Source organism: Scyliorhinus torazame, chromosome 17, assembly GCF_047496885.1.
Source record: "Scyliorhinus torazame isolate Kashiwa2021f chromosome 17, sScyTor2.1, whole genome shotgun sequence".
Classification (NCBI taxonomy): domain Eukaryota; kingdom Metazoa; phylum Chordata; class Chondrichthyes; order Carcharhiniformes; family Scyliorhinidae; genus Scyliorhinus; species Scyliorhinus torazame.
The window spans coordinates 74,967,928-74,988,285 of NC_092723.1; the positions used below are offsets into that span (position 1 = coordinate 74,967,928).

At 45.6% G+C, this 20,358-nt stretch overlaps 1 protein-coding gene across 1 annotated transcript in view; it reads left to right on the plus strand.

The window, feature by feature from the left end:
- The first annotated feature begins 10,863 nt into the window (after positions 1 to 10,863).
- LOC140393542 (synaptonemal complex protein 1-like) overlaps positions 10,864 to 20,358 on the plus strand; it is a 93,233-nt gene continuing 83,738 nt past the window's right edge. Inside the window, exon 1 of the mRNA XM_072479836.1 lies at positions 10,864 to 11,043. Within this exon, the coding sequence (XP_072335937.1) occupies positions 10,918 to 11,043 (126 nt within the window). The 5' untranslated portion in view covers positions 10,864 to 10,917. The remainder of the gene's footprint in view (positions 11,044 to 20,358) is intronic.

Consider the following 20,358-nt stretch of genomic DNA (forward strand, 5'->3'; position numbering starts at 1 on the left):
CAACATCTCCTACACCTGTAGGGGCTGGACTTCTCCAGGTAGACTTGCAGGCACTGGAAAGTAGCTAACAGCCCCTCCTGTCTATTCTGCCTGTGCTTCTGCATCTTCACCAGCGATGGGATCATTTTGTTCAGAATCGTAATTCCCCTTCTGTGTGACTGTTGTTCTCTGGAGCCGGAAAGCCCTCTGACCGTCATCGCCCTTGGGAGTCCTTGCCTCCAGTTGATGTGCTGCAGCATGTGTGTGTGGTACTCACCAGAGGGTGACCCAGAATCCTGATCGCTACCATTACTCACCGAGATGATAGTCTCTGCTATGGCCATGGTGCATGGTGCAAGTGAAAGCAATAGCAAAATGTCGGTGTCTTCTGTGCTGATTATCTGATTGGCGGGCCTGGCATCGTCTGATGGTGATCCTGCAAGACAAAAAACCTGGGGTGAGATCCTGGGTATGGCTGGTCTCTGGGAGAGGGGTGACTCATTTGCTCTCGGGATATCTGCATTACATTAGGCTCTCACTTACTTGGCCTCCATCACAGCCACTGCCCCCTTCTCACCTCCCCATCGGTTGCAGGGCCCTTACTTCTGAAGCGGTGTGGACCCGAATATCTGGGATATTATTGTCCCATCTTCTGCCGCTCACAGTGATTATGGGCCACCTTATCCTTGGGGAGACAAAAAGGACACAGTGGGAGGTGGGTTTTTTGGGGGTCAGTGGCTGGTGACATATATGTGCAAGGCTCCTTGCCAAAGAGAACAAAGCATGTGTTGGGGTTTGGTGGAGGGTGCTTTGTAAGGGAGATGCAGGATTGTGGGTTGTTGGCCACTCTGAGATTGGGGGATGATATGAGAAGTGAGGGACAGGAGTGATGGCAGAGGCACACAGAAGGGGTGACTTATCCAAGCTGCCCCAAAGAGGTCGTTCATTTTCTTTCGGCATTGTGTGCCGGTCTACCTGGTGAGGCTGGCAGCACCGACAGCCTCTGCCACATCTTCCAACGTGTTGTTGAGAATGGCGGGCTTGAGTCTCCGCCCTATCCTGGGGAACAGAATGTCCCTCCTCTATTCAATGGCATCCATCATTCTGTCAATCTCAGACTCCCGGAAACTTGGAGCAGTTCTTCGTGCAGCTGGAATGACAGCCTTTGGTGAGTGGAGTACTTAAAAGCTGTTCCTGTCTGTCAGGCTATTAACATAAATCCCAACCTCAGCGAATCAGAGGGGCCAGGAATCGCTCAGGCTGTCCTTGGGGGCATGCTGGCCAATTTGCATGACCTGAAGCGCAGTTCCCGCAATTCAACTCCGGCGGTAGCATTTAGTCTCTGAACTGGAGCATCCAGCCCTATATCTTTCAGCATCCATAGAGATTTGGCATTGAGATGCTCTTCCATTCATTCTCTTGGGAATGTGTCTGCTCTGTATTCGAATCATCTCCCATTTGAAACTATCCTATTGCTCAATTACTGTTGAATAAGTTCAAATCATGATGTTTTGAATGGAACTTAGGACTTCCCAGATAAAAACCTTAAAATCAATTGGACAAAAAGTATGGTTATCAGCACAGAATTTGGTTCAGTCATGGATCTATTTTTGTTGTTTGTACTTAATAAAACAATGTATTATATTTTGATTTTGTGCTTGCTCACAATATGACCGGAACTGCATATGATAATTGCTCATGGTTATGTTCCTAGTTCAAAGTGCAAACTATTTAAATTTATAACAAAGAATGGTATTGTGTTTTTATCTAATGTGAAATACTTTTCATTTTCTAGGAAGTTTTAGTTAGGCAAACTAAAGCAATGAAGGATACAAACAAATCTTTGAAAGATGAATTAAAGAAGGTAAACTCATTAAACCCCAAGTAATGATTTTGTTAGTAATGGCTGTCACTTAAAAAGATACTTTTAGTGGTGTTATAAAATAAAATGCACAGCTGGTGGATGCCGAATTCTCCTGTGACGAAAAAACCCAAGAGAACATGTCAATAAATGAAAATCACAATACATCTTTCATAGATATATAAGCGGTCCAGTTAGTTTACGATTGTCTTTTACAATGACTTTGCTTTTAATGTTCAGATGTGCATAATCTTACCAACATAATATTTACTGAAAACTTTGGAGATTAATTCAAGAAGCTACAACACAAAAGACTTTCAAGTTTTAATATTTCATTGTGGAGATTAATATTGATTAATTGCATTTTAGTATATGGGCAACAATTAATCATACTATTTGAATGCAAAGTACAGGATTACAAATGAATCAGTGCACTAAAGATGAAAAGAGAAGCAAGCTGGTTATTTGAAGTGAAGCATGACTTGGACAAATTGTACCAGGCAACAAATAGGAATGTCACAAATTTCCCACTATCTAATGAATGATTCAACAATGTTGACAAACACTGCATTCGAACTTCTAAATATAGGGGAGAGCGTTGTAAACAATATTGTCCAGGTGAGACTTCCACAGGATATTAGAAAATAAGCTCAATTTTCCTCTGATATGCACCTGGAAGATACTGAGTTCCTTGGTGAAAAATGTAACTAAAGAGTCTGTGCCACTGGGCGTTTACCCCCTCTGTATTGTCTGGAGAATTCTTAACTTTGTCTCCTGCCTCATTTTGGTCCCTCACCACAAGGGCACATATTTTGAAGAACATTTAGAAGAAGTGGACTTTAGGCCATTTATCTACTTCTCACCAATTAGCTGAACAAGAGTTACAGAGAGTTAAATCCCAGATGTCGAGAAACAGCTATGCTATTTTTCTTTCAGAGTTAGGCAGATAGGATTCGAAGTTGGAGGGGTGATGCTCCCAAAAAATGACTAAGGGTCCCAGTGAACGCGCAAGGGAAAGGGGCTGAGCTGGAGGGACTGCCGTTTAACCATGCCCAAATCAAATTCCGCTACCTGGGGATCCAAATGGCCCACGACTGGACACGGATCCACAAATGGAACCTTATAAGTCTGGTGGAGTAAGTAAAGAAGGACCTGCAGATGTGGGACACTCTCCCTGACGGGGAGAGTGCAGACGATCAAGATGAATGTACTGCCCAAGTTCTGTGATGGTCTTTGATTCCTGAATGAGGGTGGCTTCGAAGTGTAGTGTCTCACAAATCACATCAAGCGATGTATTGAACAAAGCTAATTCATTTACACTGCAACTAAATAGATTTGACTTGTTTGCTGAGACATAAAAAGTAAAACTATGATTCTAACTACAGAGCTCCTGATCACACGACTATTCTCTATCTTGCCTCACAAACTACTCCCTGAATCAAGATTATCACGTGTTCCACATATATGAGCTTGATTGCCAACTAGTGGTTGGACCTAGTTACAGTAATTTGTTAACCCTTCATGATTCTTACAATACACACATTGTCACAGGTTTCTCTTTGGATTGTGGTAGGAAACCGGAGCACCCAGAGGAAACCCACACAGACACGGGTAGAACGTGCAAACTCCATACAGACAATGACCCAAGCCGGGAATCGAACCTGGGACCCTTGCGCTGTGAAGCAACTGTGCTAATCACTGTGCTACCTTGCTGCCCACCAAGTTTCCCAGCATCTGGGCCACTTAGTCCGTGGATTCCCTCCAGCAGGTCCAGTACTCTTAGATTTTGACGCCGTGATCTGTTCTCCTGATCCCCTATTTTCCCCTTTAAACTTCCCTGCGTCACCACCAACCTCGCTGTCTCCGTATCACGGGTGACGATTCGATCGCTTTGATCCGTTGAGGCTCTTCCCAATTCCTCGATGGTGCTCCCCTGGGCCTCCAGTTGTTTCTCTGCCTTGCCCAGGGCCACCTACATGGTGGCCAGGGCCTCCTTGACCATGACCCTGACCGGCACTTTAATATGGGTCTTCATCTCTTCCTTGAGCTCCTTTAGCTCACTTGTGAGCAACATCCTCCATCCGCCCTCCAGTGAGGGAGAGCCCTGTGTGTGGCTTGTTGGTCCCTCTCGCTGTGGTGTGGCCGGCGTTCCTTCGCCTCGTGCATCCACTGTCTCAATCACATACTTCTCTTGGCTTCTGCCGCTTTTTGTTTCTTTGCGGCCTCTGGAGCTACTGTTGCTCGGCATCGTATCTTGTGATGCTGTTGAATAGTGTGAAGGGATGCTTTTTTTCCCAGTTCTCGTGGGCTATTTTGGTTAAAAGAGTCTAATTATGGGTTCTTAGAAGGAGAGCCACCATTCGTACGTCGGCTCAGCACATCCCCATCACTGGAAGTCCACCCTTCCTCAATACTGCATGCAGAAGAGCTAACAAAGTAGCCAGGTTTGCAATGAACTCCCCATAGTAGTTAACGAGGGCTAGGAACGACCGGAGCTCAGTGATGTTCTTTGGGATCATGGCCCTTTTTATGGTTGGAACCTTCCACCGGGTGTACACCATCTCCGTCCACCCTGTAACCTAGAAAGGTCACCGCTCTCCAGAGAAATACTGTTTAAGAAAGGCCAGTTAGCTTAACTTCATAGAACATAGAACGATACAGTGCAGTACAGGCCCTTCGGCCCACAATGTTGCACCGAAACAAAAGCCATCTAACCTACACTATGCCATTATCATTCATATGCTTATCCAGATAGTAGGAAAGATGCTGGAATCTATCATCAAGGAAGAAATAGCGAGGCATCTGGATGGAAATTATCCCTTTGGACAGACGCAGCATGGGTTCATAAAGGGCAAGTCGTTCCTAACTAATTTAGTGGAATTTTTTGAGGACATTACAGTGTGGTAGATAACGGGGAGCCAATGGATGTGATATATCTGGATTTCCAGAAAGCTTTTGACAAGGTGCCACACAAAAGGTTGCTGCATAAGATAAAGATGCATGGTGTTAAGGGTAAAGTCGTAGCATGGATGGAGGATTGGTTAATTAATAGAAAGAAAAGAGTGAGAATTAATGGGTGTTTTTGGCAATCAGTAGCTAGCGGTGTCCCTCAGGGATACGTGTTGGGCCTACAATTGTTCACAATTTACATAGATGATTTGGAGTTGGGGACAAAGTGCAATGTGTCCAAGTTTGCAGACGACACTAAGATGAGTGGCAAAGCAAAAAGTGCAGAGGATACTGGAAGTCTGTGGAGGGATTTGGATGGTTTAAGTGAATGGGCTAGTTACTGTCTGGCAGATGGAATACAATGTTGACAAATGTGAGGTTATTCATTTTGGTAGGAATAACAGCAAAAGTGATTATTATTTAAATGATAAAATATTAAAACATGCTGCTGTGCAGGGGGACCTGGGTGTCCTAGTGCATGAAACGCAAAAAGTTAGTTTACAGGTGCAACAAGCAAAGGAAGTTTTGTCCTTCATTGCTAGAGGGATGGAGTTTCGGGAGGTTATGCTGCAACTGTATAAGGTGTTAGTGAGGCCACACCTGGAGTATTGTGTTCAGTTGTGATCTCCTCACCTGAGATAGGACGTACTGGCGTTGGAGAGTGTGCAGAGGAGATTCACTAGGTTAATACCAGAGTTGAGGGGGTTTGATTACGAGGAGGGGTTGAGTAGACTAGGATTGTACTCGTTGGAATTTAGAAGGATGTGGGGGGATAGAACATAGAACATAGAAAATACAGCACAGGACAGGCCCTTCGGCCCACGATGTTGTGCCGAACCTTTGTCCTAGATTAATCATAGATTATCATTGAATTTACAGTGCAGAAGGAGGCCACTCGGCCCATAGAGTCGGCACTGGCTCTTGGAAAGAGCACCCTACCCAAAGTCAACACCTCCGCCCAACACTAAGGGCAATTTTGGACACTAAGGGCAATTTATCATGGCCAATCCACCTAACCTGCACATCTTTGGACTGTGGGAGGAAACCGGAGCACCCGGAGGAAACCCACGCAGACACGGGGAGGATGTGCAGACTCCGCACAGACAGTGACCCAAGCCGGAATCGAACCTGGGACCCTGGGGCTGTGAAGCAATTGTGCTATCCACAACGCTACCGTGCTGCCCTTAAGAACAAATACATCTACACTATATCATTTTACCGTAATCCATGTACCTATCCAATAGCTGCTTGAAGGTCCCTAATGTTTCCGACTCAACTACTTCCACAGGCAGTGCATTCCATGCCCCCACTACTCTCTGGGTAAAGAACCTACCTCTGACATCCCCCCTATATCTTCCACCATTCACCTTAAATTTATGTCCCCTTGTAATGGTTTGTTCCACCCGGGGAAAAAGTCTCTGACTGTCTACTCTACCTATTCCCCTGATCATCTTATAAACCTCTATCAAGTCGCCCCTCATCCTTCTCCGTTCTAATGCGAAAAGGCCTAGCACTCTCAACCTTTCCTCGTAAGACCTACTCTCCATTCTAGGCAACATCCTGGTAAATCTCCTTTGCACCTTTTCCAAAGCTTCCACATCCTTCCTAAAATGAGGCGACCAGAACTGTACACAGTACTCCAAAAGTGGCCTTACCAAAGTTTTGTACAGCTGCATCATCACCTCACGGCTCTTAAATTCTTATACGGATCTTATAGAAACATATAAAATCCTGAAGGGAATAGATAGGATAGATGCAGGCAGATTGTTTCCACTGGCGGGTGAAAGCAGAACTAGGGGGTATAGCCTCAAAATAAGGGGAAGGAGATTTAGGACTGAGCTTAAGAGGAACATCTTCACCCAAAGGGTTGTGAATCTATGGAATTCCCTGCCCAGTGAAACAGTTGAGGCTCCTTCATTAAATGTTTTCAAGATAAAGATAGATTGTTTTTTGAAGAATAAAGGGTTATGGTATTCGGGCGGTAAAGTGGAGCTGAGTCCACAAAAGATCAGCCATGATCTCATTGAATGGCGAAGCAGGTTCGAAGGGCCAGATGGCCTACTCCTGCTCCTAGTTCTTATATTATGTTATAACACACACTTGCTCCTCTTTAGCCGGACACCTACTTGGGAAAATCGAATAAGCACTTCCTGCAGGTTGTCCAAATGCTCCTTCTCTGTGATGCCTGTGACGAGCACGTTGTCCAGATAGACAGCCACCTTTGATAGGCCCTGAAGGATATTCTCCATTACCCTCTGGAAAATCGACGGGACCGATGAAACCCCAAATTGGAGCCGGGTATATTCAAACAACCCATAGTGAGTGTTTATGGTTGCAAATTTCCTAGATTTCGGGTCTAGCTCCACCTGTAGATAAGCGTAGCTCATGTCCAGCCTTATGAAGGAGCATCCTTCAGTCATTCTTGCATACCAATCCTCCACACTGGGCATCGGGTACTGGTCCAGGCGTGAAGCTCTGTTCACGGTGAGCTGGAAATCTCCGGACAGTTTTGGCGGGCTTCATTACTGGCACCATAGATGCGGCCCATTCCATCACCTGCACTGGGCTTATGACCTCCAGATCCTGCAGGCGTTGAAGCTCCATATCGACCTTGGCAAGCAAAGCGTAAGCAATAGGCCTCACCATAAAATATCAGGGCTGAGCATCAGGATCCACTTTGGCCCCCTTTATCCTGCCCAAACCCTCCTGGAAACTGCGGGGCATTTGCCCAGCATTTTGCACAGATTTCCGATGCCCATCCGAAAAACCTGTTGCCAGACGAAACGGAGGACTCGCAAGCAGTCTTGTCCCGACAAATTCTGTCCCTGTCCCTGCACACAACCAAAGGAAGACAGTCTAACTGCTGCCCGTGTGTTACCAGAGTCACGGTAGTCCTCTACGATATTCAAAGGCTTATGGATCGCTAATCCTGCTTTGATGTCACGCAATGTTAGCGGCCTGATCCCTGCGCAGAGTCGCTGAAATGTGCGATAGTCCATGTTGGAGCCTGCAGCGCAAGCGACCATCCCCATTACCACGGGTGACCATTGACCCGGATTGGTGCTACCTTTGGGGTGTAACGCAGTTGAGCTGTATTCAACAGCCTTCCTCATCCAGAGTGCCCACGTGCATGGCTTTGGTTCGCGGTGATCTTGGTGGCTGTTGTGGACGATGTTTTCTGTGCCAAAATTAGTGGCACGGACCATCACATGTTCTCAAACCACACATTTGGCAATGTGGTCGGCTCTCCCCTTCATCCACAAGGGAGGTATCCCACCAGCCAGCGGTAGCTCCTCAGATCCTGACCTATGTGCAATTGCCTCTGTGGCTGCCCTTTTGGAGGAGGTCTGGTGAAACTGGCACTCTCCCGTGATGCAGAATGAATTTGAAATGAAGGGCGGGCCAAACTATGGACACCATAGGTCATGGATCTCGCAGCTCCTGCACTCCTTTCTCCACGTATTCCCGGAGCAGCGAAAGCTCGATGGCCCGTTTCAAATCCAAGGTGAACTCTGCCAACAGCTTCCTCTGGTCGTGTAGTTTATGCCCCATACACTATCCTATCCCTCAACGTTTTGGAGACGGACGGACTGAATTCGCAATGCTTAGCTAGATGTCTTAGGTGGGTCAAGAAGTCAGTGACCATTTTACCAGGAGACCGCACTGCCGTATTAAAACAATACCGTTTCAAATTACGGGAGGCTTGCAGTCATAATGTCCTGAAACCAAAGCAACCAGCTCATCAAAGGATTTGGAAGTCCGGCGCAGCCAGGTGAGTCAGATTCTTTATGATCCCAATCATCTGGGTCACGCGGGAGGAGGAACTTCTGATGGCCTTCCCCGAAAATCCCGTTCGCCTGGAAAAAATACATTGTGTGCTCCACGTAGTGGTTCCAGTCTTCCAGACATGCATCAAAGGCAGCACGAATAGCAGCATTCCGAACTGTTAACAGCCTATGTGAAAATGAAATGAAATGAAAATCACTTATTGTCACAAGTAGGCTTCAAATGAAGTTACTGTGAAAAGCCCCTAGTCGCCACATTCCGCTGCCTGTTCGGGGAGGCGGTTACAGGAATTGAACCGTGCTGCTGGCCTGCCTTGGTCTGCTTTCAAAGCCAGCGATTTAGCCCTGTGCTAAACAGCCCCTAATGTCCCGGGATAGCAATTTTCCAGCGGCTTGGCAGTTCCACTGTCCGGAGTTTCCTTTTCCCTCATCACCAATTTAGTAACTTGAGGAAGCCAGCGGTAAGAGAACAGAGGTTTATTTAACTAGATACAATATCCCAATACAGTCCTTGCTGGGAGAACTAACCAGACCAGGCACTGCTTTGGGCCGGCTTTTATATTCGTTCCTAGCTAGCTCCAGCTGGGTGACTCTGCCCCCTATCTGGAAATCGCATACTCCACGTTTCCCTCATGGGGGTTATAACGGGCTGATTTAGCTCAGTTGGCTGGACATCAGATTTGTGATGCAGAGCAAGGCCAACAGCGCAGATTCAGTCCCCATACTGGCTGAGATTATTAATGATGGCCCACCTTCTCAATCTTGCCCCTCGCCCGAGGTGTGGAAAAGGGAATACTATCTTGGTTCTACTTAGCATACTTTTGCACACATAAAGGATCAAACTAACATCAGAGCAGATAGTAGGTAGTGCTATTTAATTCAGCTCTCAGTAATGTGGTAATACCAGGTATTGCGGTACCTGAGAGGCGGATGACCATTGGTTAGACCCAGGAGTCTACCATTGGCTGATGTACATAGCTCCGCCCTGAGAGGTGGAGTATAAGAACCAATGCCGTCCCAGCAGCCTTCACTTTCTGTATTGAAGCTGCTGGGGAAGAGTTCTAGCAGATTAAAGCCTATTAGTTATGCCTCACCTTGTCTTGAGAGTAATTGATTGCGCATCAAGTAATCAAGGAACATTAACAAAGAACAAAGAAATGTACAGCACAGGAACAGGCCCTTCGGCCCTCCAAGCCCGTGCCGACCATACTGCCTGACTAAACTACAATCTTCTACACTTCCTGGGTCCGTATCCTTCTATTCCCATCCTATTCATATATTTGTCAAGATGCCCCTTAAATGTCCCTATCGTCCCTGCTTCCACTACCTCCTCCGGTAGCGAGTTCCAGGCACCCACTACCCTTTGCGTAAAAAACTTGCCTTGTACATCTACTCTAAACCTTGCCCCTCTCACCTTAAACCTATGCCCCCTAGTAATTGACCCCTCTACCCTGGGGAAAAGCCTCTGACTATCCACTCTGTCTATGCCCCTCATAATTTTGTATACCTCTATCAGGTCGCCCCTCAACCTCCTTCGTTCCAGTGAGAACAAACCGAGTTTATTCAATCGCTCCTCATAGCTTATGCCCTCCATACCAGGCAACATTCTGGTAAATCTCTTCTGCACCCTCTCTAAAGCCTCCACATCCTTCTGGTAGTGTGGCGACCAGAATTGAACACTATACTCCAAGTGTGGCCTAACTAAGGTTCTATACAGCTGCAACATGACTTGCCAATTCTTATACATTGCAAAAAAATGTCAGTGAACAAAAAGGTGCTGGGGCCATCAGCCAGCACAGAATAGAAAACCAAAAAGTCCAACAAAGGCAGCATACGCTACCTGGAATCTGATACCTATTATATTTTCACGGGCATGTCAGCCACACTGTACATTTGCTAGGTCCTCTTCATTTGGACCACTTTCGGGCCCTCATCAGCTCGATCCACTTCAACATCCTCCTTGTCAGAAGAGACATCTTGCCCCTCCATGTCTCCCTCAAGAAAGACACCCACCCGCTAAATGTTTCATCCTCACTAGCAGCGGTGGCGGGGTCAACGAGATTGGAGAATCTCTGCTGTAATGTTCGAAAGGGTAATGAAAGTAGGTACAGCAATAATGTTCAAAATGGGAATTGCTAATGACTTCAACTTGAATTGCCTCCTTCTGTGCTGTATAATTTTATGATTCTACGCTCAATCAATATTCTCTATATTAAAAAAATTGTGGACAAAATTTAAGTAACAATTCTTTGTAAATGCTTTCCATTTTAGAAAATGGAGTCAAATTCTGTGTTGAAGACACTCAGTAATACTGCATCAAATCGTGAAATACCTTCAACTCCTATGAGAAAAAACTGTTTAATGGCAGCATCCAAATCAGCAGAACTTCCTAAGCAGCCAAGTTCAATTATTCAAAGTACTCATACCTGGACTCCTGCTGAGAAAGCTAGAATTGTCCCAAATCATCAGGTTGGCTTGCATTACAAGTAATTTATCTGATGTTTATGATTATTTTAGATGATTACTTTTGATGTTCTAAATACGTTTTAAACTAGTGACATTTTAAAACATGTTAATATTCAAGTGTCACCCATATTTAATAAGTGCCTAACTGGAAGAAAATACTGAATGTAACATTCAGATTTAAATGCTCTCAGTTGTCTACTGACTGTTATTAGGTTATTTGTTCATAAACTAGACAGAAAAATGTTTCGAAACCTGGGCCATAAATATACTTGCCACTTTCAGCACATCTGGGACTCACAATTTGCACAACATTTTTTGCAGCATGGAATCCATTTCCTCTGGCTCTCAGCCCCAAAATCCATGGCCTGAATTTTCATATAGTCTGAAGGCCTAAGTGCATTGGCCAGAATGGCACCCGAATCCAGAAGTTTCACCCTCAAACTCAACACTCATCATTTTTGCTCGGCAGTGGGAGATCAAGTTGGGAGTAATTTATTTTACCCATAGTTCTTGGAGGCAGCAGCACATTTAGAAGTGCAGCTGCCTTCAAACAAAAGCAACTTTGGTCACTCAGGTTTCTGAAACATGACTCTTGGGAAACATGACTTTTGAGAGAAACAGATACGTATCTCTTTGGGAGAGGCCAAGTGCTCATTTGGGATTGTTAAGAGTAAACTTGGATGCGCATAAAGCCTTTGGAACTGTCAAGCTGTCAAGTAATTTAAATACTTTGCATGTTAAATTTTGAACAAAACAGCGAGCCTGCAATTGAAATAAGTCAGGGCATGCAATTTCAGAAGATATTTGTTCACATACGCCTGAGGGTTATCATTGTAGGATTGGTGCTGCTTCCACAATCTATCATCACACCAGGAAGCTTGTAAGTTCACAGTATGATTGACAGCTCAGTGAAGTTATAAAGAAATGAGTCATCTTGTATGTGAGGCTATGCATGAAAATGTTTGTTTTTATATGTGATCAAGTACTTGAGGGATGTAAATATGTTGAATGAGCTTTTTTATCAGCGAAACTGTCATTTTTAATCTAGTGAAACCTATAATAGATACTTAGAGCTTCATTTTATTTCATTACACCATGGCTCCTGGGGTCTCTCCATGGTGGATGTTGGCTGAGTTGGCATGGAGGATGCAAAGGAAAATGGTGGGTGGGCGCATGCGTTGGCACAAGTTGGCACTAAATTGGTACGGAGGGTATGAGGGTTCATGCAGATGTGTCGAGAGGCAAAAGTTGACTTGAAAGGAGTATGAAGGGCTATGGAGATGGGTGGAGGCATGGGATTGTATGAGTTGGCATGGATGGAGCACAGAGAGTGTGGGGGTGAGCAGTATATGAGTGATGTCTTGAGATTTAAATGGATCCAAGTCAGATGGTGAAATATGTAAGAAGACACAGATCTATTCCTGGTTAGTAGTTTTTTTCACAGGATACAGTGGCAGACAGTCAGGCCGACCAACCAACCTCTGAACCACCCACTGCCTTGACCCATTAAAGGCCACCTTGGCTAGAATGAGGAGCGGACTTACAAGCACCATGTCCACTCTCCTCCACTCTGGGTTGCAACAGATCAGGAGCAAGGAAACTGAAGTGCAACTAAAATATGAGGAGTAGCCTTTTCAGATGGACAAAAAGGGGCTGGAACATCGCATAATCTATATATACTCGTGGTATACGTACTCCTCAAGACCACAGAAAATACAGACAGCCTAGGTGTCCATGCACCACCTCATCCTTTTGTTGCATGGGACTACTGCATGCAACACCCTCTACACCAAATCCACAATGATAAAGGGATGCATAGAGAGCCCTCCACTGGGTCCTGCCTTCCCCCCCCCCCCCCCCCCCCCCCCAAGCCACCCGTGCTGCCTGCAAACAGTAGGGCAGAATGCCAAAATGAGTCTGGAAGATTGATGAGGGCGAGGAAGTGAAGGATGTGTTGCAGGTGCCAGCAGAGGAAACCCCTTTGTGCAAGTCGAAAAGGCAGGGTGGGAATGTCGGTGAGATGAATGAAACGAAATGAAAATCGCTTATTGTCACGAGTAGGCTTCAATGAAGTTACTGTGAAAAGCCCCTTGTCGCCACATTCCGGCGCCTGTTTGGGAAGGCTGATACGGGAATTGAACCGTGCTGCCTTGGCCTGCTTTAAAAGCCAGCAATTTAGCCCAGTGAGCTAAAGCAGCCCCTGTGCTTCCAACTGTGGGGCTGTGGCAGGTTTTGGGACCTAGGGCCAATGTGAAATTCTGTCTGAACAGGGATCAGCTCAGCACACTTGGGCTACCTGAACACCTTGAGTGCAGTCAGGGCTGAAGAACAGAGTTTTAAGCCTGTGAATAACATTAGCTGTGAGCTGGACATCAGATATATGACGCACATGTTTTTGTGGCAACATCCAGCCCGCTGCTCCACCATCCAGCATGTCCCAACTGTGGTCACCCCAACAGCCTTAGCCCTCTTTTCCACCTTACTCTCTGTGTATTCTCAGTCCTTAATCAAACAATGCACAGCACTGTATTATGGGCCAGGATTTAGAGAACCCCAAAGTGTATCATGGAGTTCACCTGACCCACAACTTTTAACAGATTGTGGTGATGGGGACACGGGCCTACTTTACAGGTGTAGTGCACAGAGAGTTAAAGTACTTTTAAATTAAAACAATGTTTATTTATGAAACCAATTAACGCTTTATAAACCCACAGTAAACATCTCAATAACTATCAACACCAATAAATTCCCAAAGAATACAGTACTCCAGAATACAGAATCCAGGGCAGCACGGTAGCATTGTGGATAGCACAATTGCTTCACAGCTCCAGGGTCCCAGGTTCGATTCCGGCTTGGGTCACTGTCTGTGCAGAGTCTGCACATCCTCCCCGTGTGTGCGTGGGTTTCCTTCGGGTGCTCCGGTTTCCTCCCACAGTCCAAAGATGTGCAGGTTAGGTGGATTGGCCATGATAAATTGCCCTTAGTGTCCAAAATTGCCCTTAGTGTTGGGTGGGGTTACTGGGTTATGGGGATAGGGTGGAGGTGTTAACCTTGGGTAGGGTGCTCTTTCCAAGAGCCGGTGCAGACTCGATGGGCCGAATGGCCTCCTTCTGCACTGTAAATTCTTTGATCTATGATCTACTCTATTAGTAACTCTTAATCTTTCCTTGCAACATCCATAAGACAAAGGAATCCTTTTTACAGAAAGACATTCGGTTTAGCTTCTCTACTGAGAGCAGTTGCCACTTTGAAATCACCAAATGAACATTCTTTGGCTTGCAGAGATTCATACACAACTTGCTGTGACTGCAGCTTCTCCAAATCTAAAACAAAACTAAACACACCCTGTAGCAGACAGCCCAAAGCGAAAGAAAAAGCAGACACAGACAGCCCAGCTCCACGTACACTCTGACATCACTGATAAACACCGATTTCTTAAAGGTACTCTCACATGACACCTCCCCCCAAGAAAAAAAAAATAAACCATCAACTTCAAGATGGTTTCATTTTTCACCTTTTCACTTTCCCAGTGAATATACATTTCTTTTTTAACAAAACAAAACACGCAAGCATTTATAATAACACAGTCCATTTTATTTTTCTTCTTCCTCCACCGAACCTGTTTCTGTTCATCACATTCATGACAAAGCATCGGCTATCATGTTTTCTCATTCTGCCACATGTACTATTTTTCAATGAAATGGCTGTAACAATAAACTCCATCGAAACAGTCTTGCATTGTTATTCCGGAATCACTCCAAAAATGTCAATGAATTATGATCAGTACATATAATGGTGTCAGACGGATTGCTGGTCACATAAATGTGAAAATGTTGCAAAGCCAGCACCAAACTGAAAGTCTCCTTCTCAACCGTTGAATACTTTTTCTGGTGAGAATTCAATTTCTTTGAAAAATAACCAATAGGCCGCTCTAGTCCTTCATCGTCGTCTTGTAGAAGCACCGCACCTACGCCCACATCAGTCGCATCAACAGCCATTTTGAATGGTTCGGTATATTGTAGGATGTCTAACACAGGAGCAGTGATCAAACAGCCTTCAGACAGTCAAATGCCTGTTGACACTCACCCCACTATCCACTTAAATTTGCTACGGTTTTTAGCAAGTCCGTCAGTGGAACAACCACACTCCTAATATTTGGCACAAATGTTCGATCAATCCACTCATGCCAAGAAATTGCATTATTTCCCTTCGTGTCGAGGGTTTTGAAAACTCCCCAATAACTTTTGTTTTCACATCCCGTGGGACCATTCGACCCTATCCAACTGTATGGCCAAGGAAAGTGACTTGGGCTTTTCCAAATTCACTTTTGGCTAGGTTTACGATCAAACCCGCCTCCTAAAGTCGATCGCATAACGCCATCAGATGTTTTAAATGTTCTTCCCGTGTCTGGCTGATAATTACCAGATCGTCAATGTATACCGCACAATTGGGTAATCCTGAAACAACTTTGTTCATTAACCGTTGAAATGTGGCTGGGGCGTTTTTCATGCCAAATGGCATAACTTTGAATTGGTATATACCATCTGGAGTCACAAAAGCTGAAATCTCCTTCGCCCTTTCGGATAAAGGTAAATCCAGTTTGGAAATAAAAGCCGATTGTCCCACCTTCTCAATGCAGCCCCCCAAACGTGGGATAGGATAAGAGTCCATTCTTGTAACTGCATTAACCTTTCTATAGTCCACACACAACCGTTGGGTACCGTCTGGTTTGGGTACCATCATTATGGGTGAGCTCCACTGGCTGCAACCCACATCAATTATGCCAATTTTCAGCATACTTTCGATCTCTTTGTTAACCTGTGCCAATTTCAAAGGGTTAAGTCTACATGGATGTTGTTTGATTGTGTTGCTAACTTTGGTTGGCTCTTAATTTGTTGCCCGTTGTGTCTTTACTTAATTTGCTCTGTTTCTATAACCTTTGCTCTAGAGTCGCTAGGTATCTTTATGATACCGCCAGGAGGTTCAAGTTCAAGTGCTGATCAATAACTCAATACACCAGTTAGTAAGTTTCAAATCAAAACACATTTATTACACACAGTCAATCGCTACTCATGCATAAAACTCTACTTACTGGACTATCTCTAACACTAAAAGGCCTATACTTAGCTTTGGAACTGGCCCACCAGGTATGGGGAACAAATGGCCTTTCGTTCGATTCTGAGTCTGCAGGATTCAAAAGCTGGTATAGGCTGGTAGCTAGGAGCGCCTATCTCATAGCGTGCGTTGTCTGGAGATTTACTTGGTTGATGTAGCAGCTAGGCAGGTCACTGTCAAGGGTTGTTTCGAGCTGCTGAGTGACGCTGCCAAGAAGGACGAATTGAACTTAGAGTCTGGCTTGGCCTTATTCACCTTAAATGTTTCCAATTGTTCCCGGGGATCACTCATTAATATGCGGATGGTTGCTAGTTTCAGTGCTGTCTGGGTTTCTGCAAGTTCTAATACACAGGAAACTTTGCACCTGCTGGTTTTTCCTGGCTTGACTGAATTTCCCTGCATTCTTTGCGGATCTCCATTTTAAGTCGGGAAGTGGCCAACCCAGGTGGCTACACTCCCTTCTTGTGATCCCTAACGCGAAACGTGAAGGATCATATAACTGCTTCGTCTTCCCTTCCTGACCCAGCGAGCACTCTTTCATGGCCTCTACACTGACCATAACTATGTAAGAAATTTTTCAACTGACAGTTCTAAGTGGCGTTATGTCACAACAGGGACATGCAGGACAACATAAAAAAACGGTACCTCTAACTATCTTCCATAAACTTATCTCACTGAAACATCCAATCATACTAACTTCCTAACAATACACAAATAATAGCAGCATTCACATTTCCCTCTGGCTTGGCGGTCAAGCTCAGAGTTATACAATCTCTCAGTTGTCTTTATTCACAAAATGACGCCGAACGAATGTCCCTTATTGTAGATCAAGGGATTCGGGGGCCTGGTGAAAACCAAAAATAGGGGATCTTATCCTGTATACCGGGGTGCGAGAGTGGTAGGCTCTCGTTCGCCATTTTCTCCTGCGGATAGTCTGTACGATGCTGCAGAATATCGCCAATGCTAAAAGGGATTCAATTACGTATGAAAGCGAGTACCATGTTATAAACCTATCACACCATGATGGTGTGTTGTTACTTGTCACTGGGCTCTGGGTGCTATGGGGAAGTGAATCATTGACGGCCGGGGGGTTTGGGGTCAGGGGGTTCGCGTTCGCGGGTAACCGAATACAAATTACAATGATAACGAAAAACACGTATGATGTCTTCATTGTTCTCTTCTTTCTTCTCTTCTCTTCCTTTTCGTCTCTTCTCTCTTCCTGGACCTTCTGGAATTCTGTGAATCAAGCATAGTTTCTGTTACCATCTTGTTTAATATCTTGAACGTTAGCATGCCTGTCTTTTAGTGCCAATTTCCCTTTATAATTGGTCACCATGTGTGACTCACTCATTTTTTTTTAAACCAAATATTTGGACTAGACATCTAAGAATACTGCCGTACTGCGAGCCGTCTCGCAGCCTGTGTGATTTACCATCCCAGTGTTTGAGGATGTAAATAGCATAGGGAAGTAATCCTAAGGGTTGCTAAACCAAACAAAAGAATTTTGAACGTAATCGAGCCAAAATGGGGTGCATATGGGCCGCGGCGGGTAAGATTTGGATGGAATCCCCGGGTAGGACGGTGATCAATGCCGTATGTGCTCTACCCGAGCGTAGCTGACCAGAGGGGGGTCCTCAGGCAGGGCGGAGACCAATGTCGTTTCTCCACTGCCTGAGCAACCGTCAAGAACGGGTAAGAATGTGGTCGCCGTGGGGGCTGCCTCTCGTGATTACCTTCGAATCAGGAGAGTAGTTGTGATTGTTGTCTGCCGACAGACTAGTTCCTCTAAACTATTGTCTGGGACAAACTTGCACCTTTAACAATTTTCAGTCGACAGACTAGTTCCTCTGAACTGTTGTCTGGGACAAACTAGATCCTCTAACAATTTTCTGTCGACAGACTAGTTCCTCTGAACTGTTGTCTGGGACAAACTAGATCCTCTAACAATTTTCTGTCGACAGACTAGTTCCTCTGAACTGTTGTCTGGGACAAACTACACTTAACGATAACGTTAACGAACAAACGTTTAACAAACATGCTGCAGGTTCTATCAGAAAGGACAACGTTTCTCCCAAGTGGTTCCTTTTTAAAACATCAGCTGGACACCTCAGTTATCAGTTGCGAACAGAGTCGCAAAGGGGTTCTCATTTTGGGAGTCAGACCCAATGTCATAATCTTCTACTGGATGCCATACCCTTGAATGGATGAGGGTTGCTAAAGCTGCATGGTGTGACTTAGTGTCCATCTCGTCGTTTCGGACGAGCCTGTACGAATTGTCACGGTGCCAAATAGTGGTGTCTAATTCTGTGGGGACGGAGTCGGGGTCATCATCGTAGGGCGGTGGCCTTTGGTGAGGTTTGTTAAAGAATGTGATCAGGAAGGGATCACTCGAATCGTGTTCAGGTTCGCTGGGTGTGGGTCCTGTTGCATGGGGATAGTAGGGAGGCGTTCTGTGGCTGTTGCCTGTGTCACAGTCGCTGTTGCTGCTGCTGCTGTCTGGGCGTGCCGGGGCAGAGTCTAGAGTTCGAGGGTGGAGTCGAGATCGAGTCCGTGGATGGGATGGACGTGTTGGGGGAGGGTAGGGATACGTTGGATGTGGGCGGGGTGTGGTCTGCTGCGTCGAGCATGACGTGGTGTGCGTGGTTGGACTGCGAGCCATATGCCTTGAGCTGGTTCATATGAAACCACGCGGTCTTCCCGTTGGGGTACCTAATCTTATAAACGGAGGGGCTTACTTTGTCCGCAACAGAGTACGGACCCGAATACTGAGGCGACAGGAATGTGATGGGGTTGTAGATGGAGAGCATGATCTGCTGTCCTACATCAAACTCAGTCGCATGCACTGTCTTGTCGAAACAGGCCTTGCTCTGTTTCTTCCTGGTGCCTAATTTTACTGCGGCTGCTTGCTGAGCCGTTTGTACATTCTCAACTAGTTGTTTCACTGCGTTCTCGTGTGTGAGGGCCATCACTTCGGGGCTGGTCAAGTCAAGTCCTAATAAAAATTCTGTGCCTTTCATGGGGCGTCCGGTCATGAGAGTGTGTGGGGTGTATCCTGTGAATGTCGAAACAGTGTTACGTAAAAACAGTAGTACAAACGGGAGGACTGAATCCCAGGTGGTGCTGTTTTGTTGGACCATTTTCCTGAGGGTTGCTTTTAGGGTCCGATTCATTCGCTCCACGATACCACCTGACTGGGGGTGGTATGCGATGTGGAATTTTTGGGTAATGCCAAATATCGTGAGGACGTTCTTCATGACATGTCCAGTAAAATGGGAACCTTGGTCGGATTCAATGCTGTGGGGGAGTCCCCATCTCGTAAAGATGTGGTGGGTTAAAACCTTAGCGGTAGTCTTTGCCGTGTTTGTTCCAGATGGGAATGCTTCTACCCATTTCGTAAACGTGTCTGTCACAACTAACACATATTTGTGACCATTCCAGCTCGGGGGCAATGGTCCTATAAAATCAATCTGGTGGTTAGTCCAGGGGCCATTAACGGGGCGGGTGTGGCTAAGCTGAGCTTTCTTTGCATATCTGTCTGGATTGCTTTGGGCACAGATAAAGCAATTTGCAACGTAGTGCGTGACGTCTTCCTTTAAATTCGGCCACCAACAGAGCTGCCTGAGGTGGGCTGTAGTGGGGTCAATTCTTTGATGCCCATGACTATCTTGGAACAAACAAATAAGCTGATTCCTGTCCTGTTCAGGAACCACATAAAGGGTGCCTTTTAGGACCACACCGTCATGTGTGGTCAGTGCATTTTTAAACCTATCGTATGGGGCTGGAAAGTTTCCTTTAAAATCTCCCTGAGATTACTATCTTGCTTCTGGGCCTGCACTAAATCCTCGATATTAGTCTGTGAGACCTGAACTGGATTCACTGGGGCGCTTTCGGGGGGGTTCTAAAAATGTCCATGTCTGGAACCTGCTTTAGCCAGTGCGTCGGCTTTTACATTTCCAGATGGGGAGGAACGGTGGTGACTTCGGACTTTAATGATACCAAATGTCCTGTCCTGTGCTTTGTCCAAAATGTGCCGGAGCAATGGGGCTGAAGGGAGGGGTTTTCTGTCCGCGGAAACAAATCCTCTTGCTTTCCATAGTGGTAGAAATTCTGTGAGGCTGTTACAGACATAGAGGCTGTCCAAGTATATATCTTCTGGGCTGGGGAAGGAATCTGGGTGATCTATAATGTACGCAATGGCTGCTA